This window comes from Garra rufa, chromosome 2 (genome assembly GCF_049309525.1).
Source record: "Garra rufa chromosome 2, GarRuf1.0, whole genome shotgun sequence".
Classification (NCBI taxonomy): domain Eukaryota; kingdom Metazoa; phylum Chordata; class Actinopteri; order Cypriniformes; family Cyprinidae; genus Garra; species Garra rufa.
This window is the reverse complement of record NC_133362.1, coordinates 36,432,104-36,443,925: the sequence shown is the minus strand read 5'-3', so window position 1 is coordinate 36,443,925 and position 11,822 is coordinate 36,432,104. Positions and strand designations below refer to the sequence as shown.

The window sequence follows — 11,822 nt, the reverse complement described above, 5'->3', positions numbered from 1 at the left end:
CCCGTTTGCTTCCAGTGTATGGGCAAAAAACAGACTATCTGTGTTCCACAGAAGAAAGTAAGTCATACTGTTTTGGAATGACATGTAGGTGAATACATAAAGACAGAATTTAGAAATTTTTTTATGTCAATCATTTTCCAAACCCATATTTCTTTCTTCAATGAATCATAAAGATCAAAATACAAGCAGTTGATGTTGATTTATACCATCAAAATCATAAAGTAGCCTACTTGGAACAGACTGAAATGCAAATTGTGAATTGCTGAAAAACTTGCCTTTGCAAGAACCTCTAATCTCATTTTTTTTCTCTGATGTTCTGATGATTAGATGCATCAGCGGGGAGGTCATCAATGGCAAACACAAAAAAAAATGGTTCTCACAAGTCACATTACATTAATTACTTAGCTTTTTGTCTTTTAATGTGCTTGACAGTATAAATCAATCTCTATTGTAGATTAAAGGGATAGTCTTCGCAAAAATGGAAATTGTCATCATTTACTCACCCTCGTGTAATTCCAAACCTGTATGAATCTGCAGGTAATAAAACAGTTTTGGTTAACATTGATTTCCACTGTATGATGAAAAAATAAAAACTTAACATTTCTTAACATTATTATATCGCATTACTTGAAGTCTGTGTAAAGGCAATTCAGAGAATTGTTTCTAAACACATAAATGTTAGAAATGTATAGCTGAAAACACAAGACTGTGAACTATGTAGTACTGAATAGAGTGTTTTCATAACTGAACGGTGATTGTAAATATTGCGACTAGAAATGGTCAATTATTGTCATGTTTTGGGTTGTACTAATTGGTCAGACTGGGAAAAACATTTGGAGTACTCTAGACTGCCAAAAGTTATAACAAATCAATGAGAAGGGTGCAAAAAACTAGAACAAAAGGCGTTTGTGGTTGGCCAAACTGAACCAGGATTTCCAGGGCAAGAATCTTGACAACATTTGTGTTTGTGTTTATTTCCGGTCAGGTAGGTGAAATTTTAGGCTAATATCTTCATTAATACTGCTCATACATATCTTTACCACCTGTTAACTTTAGTTTGTCAAAATATTGCGCCCTTTCCTGCTTACTAAGTCCTTCTTTGTAATAATAATGATTTAGCATCTTCCACGTGGTTTTTCCGTGGTTTAGACAGCACAAATTAGCAGAACAACGTATTCAGTAGTACATTATCCATGCTGTTGTTGACGTCTGAGTATCTCCAATAAGCTCGCGCATCCGGGTAACTGACCAAAGTTTCTCACCATTTCTGTGGTGGTTTCCGCTCAAATGCGAGTTACTGTCATTATTGTTAGTTACTACAGCCTACAATTTGCTAGCTAGCTATTCCTTCGTCTATAAATGCATATTACTTGATTCAGACAATTTATAAAACAGCTCGGTCTCTTTTAGCGGTATCTGACAGCTGAGAGAGGCGGCAGCAGGCAGCAGCTTTCCCGCGAGTGGGCGTGGCCTCGGCGCCAACGCTGGACACGCCCCCAAAGTTTGAGAACAGAATACTGCTTATTTTTCAAGATTTTGGTAACTTTTTTTTATTTATTTACTTGGCGTGTTTTATCATTCAAATTTCGCTGGGTGTTTAATAAAAAAAATTCTGTGGTGTGACAAACCCTATTGTAATTGTTAGAATGGCCAAGGATCTTAAGTAGCCTACTGCTCACTGCAGAGCCAAATGGCCTCTACTTAAAACTAATTGTGCAGCAAGTGCACCTGTCTGCAGCCTGCAGATCGAGGCGGGTCTGAATCTGGGGTGGGGCTGCACGTGTCTCCCCGCCCACATGCCTTCTCATTGGTTGTAGGTAAATTAATGACGTCGACGCAACATCCCTCCCACAACTGGATTGACGTCGCTGCCACGATAAACAGGAAATGCAGTTGGAAACTATACGTATGAATTATACGTTTTATATAAACGCTGAATCCTTTGCTTATTTATTCAGCTTTCAGATGTGTAGACATCTCAATTAAGTTTTTGAAAAACGTACGCTTATGACTGGTTTGTGGTCCAAGGTTACATGCATTTACAAGCAAGACATCTTTCCGCTGTTTAGTTGTCTCATTTCTGGCAATCCGTGACTATAAATCAAAATGTTAACCAGTGGTGTTTATTTACAGCTTTTTTGATTATTGTCTTAATTGTTAATAAGATACATAAATGTGGAAAATTCTCAGCAAGAGTGTCCACTATTAAATTAATAAATAGAAAAGGGTTGTCAAACATCAGAGTTGTTTATAATTACAAACATTTATGACACATGAATGAATTATGACGACACATAAATGAATTTCACTGTTATTTATTTAAGATAATAATGTTCACAGTTATTTCTGATTCTCCCTCCCACAGTCTAATGACACGCGAAACAGCAGTCTGGTCCTCTGTGCTCAAATACATTAATTTCTCTAAGAAATTGAAATAACACCCTATAAAAATCTGTTGACCCTTCCCGAAGTATATCTACTAAATTGAAACATATTTTGATTTCTTCTAATTTCGCTATTAATTGACCATATCGGATTACTTGTTTAGTCAAACCAGCTAAGGCATTTCTGGTCAACAATATGAGCGTACTTTGTTCGTTTTCTCTACATAATTCACTCACAATCGAAGAAAAGTGTCCATGTATACCGTTTCAAGAATGACAAATGCCAGTTTAAAAAAATAGGAGAGTAAATCGGCTAAATATGCGCGACATATTGCTATGATCGACAGTAATAACTGGACCAAACATCTGACAAGCTGATGGCAAAAAAGAGCTTAAATGATTCAGACTAAATTTAGAGTAACAAAACTACAGCTGGAACAAGTATGGTTAAATATATATATAGATCAACAGATTTTACAGTTCAAGATAAAACTTAAAAGATGTAGTTATTAAATTTTTATAAAATATTTCATATTCCTATCGATTCATATTGGGTGCATTATTTAATTATTATACCATAATTATTTAATGTATTTGTAGTGAACTATATATTAGTATTTAAATAATTCACCCTTATAGGCTGTTTGTGTGTGAGCTTAATGATTTTCTGCACTTGCTATACTATATCTACTTAAGGACGGTAAAAGTACTACAATTTATTATACTAGTAATTTTATAATAAATCGAAAAGCAAGACGTCTTGAAAAATATAGGGAGTTTAAAAGGCAGCTGCATAATAAATAATCCTCTGCTGCCATCTTTTGGTTATATGAGTAATTCCATATTACGCTCCAAAGTCAATTGTCTTCTTTCAGTTTCATATTTCCTGCACTCTAATATGAGGTGTTCCACTCTTTCTTCATGCCGGCAATATTCACATTTGCCTGTGCCATGTTCACCTATTTTCAGTAATGTTCCACTTAATCCCGTGTGTCCGAACCGAAGCCTTCGCCTATTCCTCCCTGTACACCTTAATCTCCCACTCTCCTTTGAATCTTATGAAACCATCATCCTTTCCTATTTTCTTCCCATTGTTGTTGCCATTGTTTCTTTAATTTATTTTTAATAATACTCTTAATTTCTGTTCTACTAATACTAACTGTAAAATCAATTTGATTATTTTTAGTAACTTCCTTTGCTATTTTATCTGCTATTTCATTTCCCTTAACTCCATAATGTTTTCAACGTCATTTGCCACCAATGAGATGCGTTGTGGGAGTTACGTTATCTCGACATTATTAATTTACCTACAACCAATGAGAAGGCATGTGGGCGGGGCGACACGTGCAGCCCCGCCCCAGATTCAGCCCCGCCTCGATCTGCAGGCTGCAGACAGGGGCTTCTCGATCAAACCGTAGACTTGGAGGGGAAACGTCGACAAAACTCGCCCCAATCGGCCTGACGGGGCCCTACAGTGAACAAAAGTATGAAATCGCTGATAAACTGTTCATTTGCTGACTCGAGTGTCTGATGTGATTGGCATCCCTGGCTCATGCAGGACCAAAGGCATGCCTCAGGTTTGATCGTTTGGCGAAATTTTCGTGTTTTTTGGTTTTTTGAAAAACCTACTTCTGTGAACTAGCCCTAGGTTTTTCGCCTGATCAGAACCAAACCATTGCAGAAAGTTTCTCTGGCAAGTGAATATCAATAAATATATACACTGTGTGCATAATTATTAGGCACGTTCATATTGTGGTCATATTTTTTTCCAAGCACATTTGACCAATTCCAAACCACATCAATCCTAATCATTTTGTATGTAATTATTTATAAGTGATATATAATTGTCCATGAAGGCCGGAGGTGAAATATTCAGGAGTGCAGAATTATTAGGCACATTTTCTTTTACAGATAAAATGAGCCAAAAAAGAGATTTACCTCAGACTGAAAAGTCAAAAACTATTAAATGCCCATAAGAAGGATGCAATACTAATGCAATACTGGAATTATGCAAAGTTAAGGCATGACCACCGGACAGAAAAACGCTCCTTGAGTCTGCATTGTCAGAAAAAACAGGTGGAGGAGAAAAGATGCATGTTAATTGCAAAAAAGTAAGAATTAATGTTAAGAATTAGATATGAAACCATCAGGAACCATTTAGTCTCCAGCGCCACCGTTTTCCAGAACTGCAACCTACCTTGAGTCTCCAGAAGTGCAATGTGTCAGGTTCTCAGAGACTTTCCTTGGGCAAAAAATCCTAAAAAATGACCCTCAATTAATAAGAATAACATTCTGAAGTGTTGTCAAATACATGGAGACTGTTTTTTTATTTTATTTATAGGCTTTATAGACAGACGAGTTGAGAGTGGCTCTTGAAGAACCAGCACCACATCCTCCAGAATCTGGCAGTAAGTTTTAAGAGTTCATTTTGGTCCATCTCTGCAAGACAGACATTTCAGGATAGGAGATGGACTAAAACTGAAGTCCCAAAACGTACTGCCAGATTCTGGAGGATAAACTCGAAAGAGTGCTACAAGAGGATGTGGTGCTGGTTCTTCAAGAGCCACTCTCAACTCATCCGTCTATAAAGCCTATAAAAAAAAAGAACAGTCTCCATGTATTTGACAACACTTCAGAATGTTATTCTTATTAATTGAGGGTCATTTTTTAGAATTTTTTGCCCAAGCAAAGTCTCTGAGAACCTGACACATTGCACGTCTGGAGACTCAAGGTAGGTTGCCGTTCTGGAAAACGGTGGCGCTGGAGACTAAATGTTCCTGACGGTTTCATATCTAATTCTTAACATTAATTCTTACTTTTTTGCAATTAACATGCATCTTTTCTCCTCCACCTGTTTTTTCTGACAATGCAGACTCTGTCCGGTGGTCATGCCTTAACTTTGCAAATTCCAGTGTTGCATTAGTATTGCATCCTTCTCATGGGCATTTAATAGTTTTTGACTTTTCAGTCTGAGGTAAATCTCTTTTTGGCTCATTTTATCTGTAAAAGAAAATGTGCCTAATAATTCTGCACACCTGAATATAAGGAGTCTCTAAAGCCTCTAAAACCACTGCTGCTGTCAATCAAATTGTTTGTTAAATGATTGAGATGTAAACAACACACTTTTGCGAACTAGTCCTAGGTTTTTTGCTCAAATTTCTCTGGACTCTTTAGGTCAATAATTATCAAACGAATGTCAAAACTTACCCTTTGAAAAGCTATAACGTGAGTCGATTAGAAAAGAAGCCTGTCCAAATTTACCCAAAATCCTATAAAGCCTAAACTAAAACTCAAAACTTCACAAAACCTGTTGAGCACATGTGACAGGTGATTCTAAACAAGAATGCAAAGTCTTATAAAGATCAGACAGGCCGCAGGTGGCACTCTAACAGTCATAACTATTAAAAAACATATTTCTATGGCAAATTACCTGTATTTTTTTTTACAATCATTGATTTAGGTGGTTACAGGCTTGCTTAACAACGTGTAATGTCTTTTTTCACATTTGCCTAAATGCCTTAAAGCACTTGAATCCTGGCAAAGCTAACCGATTTCAGATCATGTACGGGGCTCCGTAGAAAAAACAATGACACAGGATTAGGATATTTTACCATATATTTATTACACTGTAAAAAGTACATTAACCTTTATTCATATATATACAGATTATTTTCATTGAATTACCCGTTGACTACAGAATTAGTTCCTGATGTATCTAAGAATGCAGTACAACAAGTGAAAAAAGAAAACCTCCATCTGTCCACAGCCACCTCTTAGGTTTGTGATCACTGATCTGGAGTCACTGCAGTGACGACCTACATTAAATTTCAGTATCATTCATTAAAGAACCCACAGTTTCGGTACTGATCCAAACATAGCATGAGTCTCAGGTCATACGCTGATCGCTAGAAGCACTTGAGCTGCTCGCGGGGTGGTCTTGGCTCACGGAAGCGGAGTTGCAGGTCTGAGAGCTATTATATTTTTATAATAGGGAATTTTACAGCTCAACTTCTCATATAGCATTCATTAATTCATACCAAACTAAAAGTGGTCTGTAAAATTCCAGAGCCCAGATCACCACAATAAAGGTATACGGTTTATAGAAAGAACAGCGGAAACATTTGGAAGAACTGATGTCCAGGAGAAATTCTTGAAAGGGAAAGCTTCGTAGTGCCACAGCGATACAGCATAAACATGAGCAACAAAACCATCTCTTTAAGACAACGTACAAATATAAAATACCCATCAAAATAAAATTAAACCTGACATACAGAGTTCAGCTGGTTCTTTAGTTGAAAACATCAGTGACAAGTCTGGAATGTCGTAGAGATGCACAATGAATTATGTGGCGTCAAAAGCCATGTTTTAGCATTCTGTCATCATTTACTCATCCTCATGTTGTTTCAAACCTGTATGACTTTCCTTCTCCTACAGAGCATAAAAGATGTTTAAAGAAATGTCAGTGTATATAGATTTGAAACAACATAAGGGTGAGTAAATTGATTTTTGGGTGAACTATGCTTTAATTTTTTCACTAATAAATGGCAAACATTACGTGGCTACATCTCACTGTTATCTCTGGAGCAATTGACGGCAAAATTAAAGTGTAAAAGCCACAATAAGAAACAATATGAATTGTCAAAATAAATTATGTTTTCTTCATCATACTGTACAGTTTCATTTATCTGGAGCGGTGATAAAAGCTTCAACGCTAATGTAGTTTTTATGTTTTCATTAGCTGGACCCAGTGTGCGGTACCTTTACCCATCAGCCATTCTCTGTGATCACTGCCTCACTACGTACTGATACATTATAATCCTCTCTGACAGGTGCAGTTAACTTAACCGACCTAGTCCCATCAATAATGAACTGTCCTCCAGGGTGGCACCTTCCTGTTTTGAATAAATATGATCATCTATGTAGCACCTCTAACTGAAGGACTTTTGAGTCCAAGCGGTTTGCGAGTTGCTTTGATGTTTGAAACGAGGAGAGGCAACCATGCATGTCAATGTCCTCTCACGTGTTCTTATTCCAGGTCCTGCTGTTACATAATTGAATAGTGTGGGCTACTGCGAGTCAAATCAGATGCTGCTTTCACCGGTTCTCCTTTAGACGAGGCGACGGCGGCACTCTTTGGGGTTACGTTTGAGCGGCTTGTCAGTCGGTGGAGGGCCGGGGCAGGAGGGGCACGGGTGAGGTAGCCTCTATGAGAGCTGGGTTTAGAATGATCGGCAGGGACATCGGAGGGACGCCGACTTGGAGGGGAGAGGCGAGGGGTTGCAGGATGAGGGGAGATTGGGTCAGAGGAGGAGGCGGGGACTCGGGAGGACACCTCTTTGATGGAGTGAGCATCGGAGGTGTTGAGGGAGGAACTGGAGACGATCTGTCTGTTCCTGTACAGAGGAAAGGAGGAGAGAAGTTGACCATTTTGACAATTTTCCATGAGAAAAACTATTTTGATAGAGTCAAACCAATACTTATTCAGACACCTTCAATATTTCTCACATTATGTTTAGAAAATGGTAATAAAATATGAGAACTGTGTCAGAACAAATTGATCTTGATAATCACAAATCATTTACAGTCAAACCAAAATTTATTCAGACACCTTTAAAATTTCTCACTTTGTCAGTTTATTCGCTATAGTTCAAAAAATGGTAATAAAATATGACTGTGTTAGAACAAATTCATCTTGATAATGTTAGATAACTTTGTTAGAAACGTATGTAACAAAACATGGTCAGGTCAAAGTGTCTGAATAATTTTTTTTTTTATTAATTTTACTGGTAGTCCACTGTAGAGCCCTGCATTTGAGCCCGAGCCCGTCGGGGCCCGACTTTTTTTTGCCCCTAGGGCCGGGCTTCGGGCCAATTTTCACGTCATAACTTGCACACATATCGGGCTTCGGGCCTGCTTTAGAAAAAAAACTTAAAAAAAAAAAAAGTTGAATGAGATTTAATGCGTGCGTCCCCGGAAGCGCCAGTGATGTCTCGCGCATAGCAGAGTATGAGCGGAGCGCGGAGTGGAGCGGTGTGATTTTGAATGGAGGAAGGAGCGGATTTTTTTAAAAGTCGGAGCGTCATGGTTTTCACTCTCTTCAAGAGCGCTCCACCACCGCTCCATCATGAGTACAATTCATGCCAATGGTCCGTAATATAACTGCATATTAAGCAGGAAATCATATGTTAAACATGTTTAGCTTGATAGAGATGGATCACTCAAATCAGAAATAATGTGATCTGTAGGTAAAATAACTGACGAAAACGTATTATTTTCATTACAAACTTTGCACTGGATAAAGCAGCAATACTCTTTTAATGCTGACAATTATTAGCTGTGGTCGGAACAAATATTGCACACTATGTTTGAAACTCTCCTGTTATTTAATTTAATTATATTTTATGAGCAGGACTGTTACATTTCAAACATACTTAATTTTATTCTTTATATATTTGTTCAATATTCGTTTACTTTACCACTGCGACTTTGTATGTTCCGGTTTTGCGCAGCAGAGCTGCCTGCCCTGTTCGAAATGCCTTTGTTCTGAGATGGTGATAATAAACTTTAAATCTAACATTGTGATATATTTATGTTTGTATTATATCTGTGAATTGCATTGTAGACTAGTCAAGTGTTGATTTGATATATAGGTTAAATTGAGTAAACTCACTGTGGACCACATACCGCTTGGATATCGATGTCACTTAAAAAACTTACATTTAAAAAACAAACAAACAAAAAACTCCAAACATTTCTCTAAATTGTTCTGATAAAAAAAAAACGAAACGAAAAAACATAAACTTTCTATTAAATACGAATCTGGTCTATTTTAATGGCTGTAACAGTATAAGCTGTTTGGCGGAAAAAAAGACGGGCTTCGGGTCGGACTCGGGCCAAAATTTTTGATAAGCTGTCGGACACGGGCCGGGCTACAGCCTGTGCGTCTCGGGCCAGGGCCGGGCTAGGGCTTAGATTTAAGGCCCGTGCAGGGCTCTAGTCCACTGTATGAAGATTTTTTTGGTATATGTCACAGTTTATTTTATTTTGCTATCCTTACTTACATAAATCAACTATAGTGTCCTGCACCCACTAGTAAAAATATTTAAAAAATTATATCTGGTGTCTGAATAATTTTTGGTTTGACTGTACAATTTTCTTTTTTTAGTTAATGGCTTTATTCAGAAAATATGCATTTGTGAATTAGTTTTACATTTATTACGAATAAATGCTGTTTTGTTTTAGTTTTCTATCTATCAAAGAATGTATCGCAGTTTGCACATACTAAGATGGCAAATATTTGAAATAAGTTTTTAAAATGTTTTTAAAATAAGTCTCTTATGCTCACCAATGCTGCATCTATTTGATCAAATATAGTTAAAATAAAATATGGTCAAATCTGTAATACTGTAAAATATTATTACAATTTAAAATAACTGTTTTCAATTTTAATATATTTTAAAATAGAATTTATTCCAGTGATGCAAAGCTGAATTTTCAGCATCATTACTCCAGTCTTCAGTGTCACATGCTCCTTCAGAAAATGTGATTTTTTGCTGCTCAAGAAACATTTCTTATTATCAATTTAAAAAAAAAAAAAAAAATTATCATTTATTTTATAAATTGTTGGGAAACCATAATACACCAACATTATAAATAAAGGGTGAGTAAACATCTGACGGACCACGTCTATACTCGTCTCGTCAATGAAAACTCACACACGTCTCGTCATGTTTTAGTCATCAACGAGCCATTTTTATCTCGTCATCGTCTCGTTATTGTCATGAAAAAAAGTGGCGTCAACGAAATGATTTTGTCATCGTCATCGTTGACGAAAACAACACTGCTATAAACCACCCATTCCTATTCAACACGATACTCGTGTGTATAAATGATGCTTACGATCACCGTTGGCACTAGGTATGGGCGTATCCTGAGGTGACACGGGTCTGCTGGGGATGTTTGGCTCTGCGGGGGCGGCTGGCACAGGTGAGGGGGCTGGCACAGGGGGAGAGGCTGGAGTAATGACAGCAGGCGGTGGGACGGGCTCCACAGGAACATTACACACAGGTTCTGCGCAAAAAGAAAAACAAAATATCAGTTCACCAAATCCAAACCGATGTTGCACACGTTTGAACTCAGAAGTGAAATTTGAGTGCTCATACCTGGAATGACAGCTTGTTTGAAGAGCTCCTCCTTCAGACGGGGCAGGAAACAGTCAATTCTCTCCCAGGTGATTTCCCACAAGTCTGAGTAGCCTGTACGGGAGTCTGCGCTGTGAAAGATCCCTGCTGTGTCCATCACCAGAAGCATGTTCTTTAGAGACTCAGGGATGGCCTCTAGCTGTGCACCAAAGTCAGAAACAGACTCATCAGCACTCTGGATTTAATAACTTTTTTTTCTTGTAAATCTTTGAAACTTTTATTCTAGGAGTGAGTGATGTAACAAAATAACATTACAGTTTTATCACAAGACAAGACTGCTTAGTCTTTATTGTATGAATTATTCATATACATAGATTCTTATTAAAGCTTTCAGAACACAAGATATTTTTGATGAAATCCAAGAGCTTTTTGACAGCAATAGAACTGACATGTTCAAGGCCCAGAAAGGTAGTAAGGACATTGTTAAAATAGTCCTTAATATCATGAAGCTACAAGAATACTTTGAGGGCAAAGAAAATAAAAAGATTCAACAATTTCTTCTTTTCCCTGTCAGCCAGTGTTGTTTTTGACAACCATCTTAGATTTAGTCTTAGTCTTTTGGACTAAAATGCTTCTTAGTTTTAGTCAAATTTTAGTCACTTCTATGTGATAATTTTAGTCCAATTTTAGTCGACGAAAAGTCAAAAAGGTTTTAGTCTAGTTTTAGTCAAAAAAAGGGAAAAAAGTAGTCTTTTAACAAATTAATGTAGGTCAGTAAGTATTTTGCTGTTGGATAGTGTCACTTATAAGTTGTGAAAATAGCAGATCTATAGTTCAACACAATGTGAGCTTCCGGATCGACTATTTTCACCAATAATTACAATAATGAAGGAATGTTTTAGAACATAAAAGACAAACAAGGATGGAATGCTAAAACGGCTTACCATACTAGTATAGCAAAGAGTATTTAATGCTAAAACGGCTTGCCATAGCGTCAGATACTTTTTAAGTTTTAATTGGCATGCACAATAAGCGGAAATGTCATGCATTTTAAACGTCTGACGGACCACCCGCTAACATTTTCGTCTATTCTCGTCAACGAAAACTCACACACGTCTCGTCATGTTTTAGTCACCAACAAGCCATTTTTATCTCGTCATCATCTCGTTATCGTCATGAAAAAAAGTGGCGTCAACGAAATGATTTCGTCATCGTCATCGTTGACGAAAACAACACTGCTGTCAGCCTTCGACGAGTGTTCATGAGAGTACCACGATGCATTCATTTGAGTCTTTAT

The 11,822-nt window shown here is 37.3% G+C and overlaps 1 protein-coding gene across 4 annotated transcripts in view; it reads right to left on the bottom strand.

The window, feature by feature from the left end:
- Positions 1-5,981: 5,981 nt before the first annotated feature.
- The window catches only part of gbf1 (golgi brefeldin A resistant guanine nucleotide exchange factor 1), a 119,376-nt gene continuing 113,535 nt past the window's right edge, over positions 5,982-11,822 (bottom strand). For all 4 annotated transcript variants that reach the window (XM_073834205.1, XM_073834202.1, XM_073834204.1 and 1 more), the window contains 3 exons: positions 10,547-10,724; positions 10,284-10,454; positions 5,982-7,777 (listed from right to left, as the gene is read on the bottom strand). In XM_073834205.1, coding sequence (XP_073690306.1) covers positions 7,542-7,777; positions 10,284-10,454; positions 10,547-10,724 — 585 coding nt within the window. In that variant the 3' untranslated portion in view covers positions 5,982-7,541. The remainder of the gene's footprint in view (positions 7,778-10,283; positions 10,455-10,546; positions 10,725-11,822) is intronic.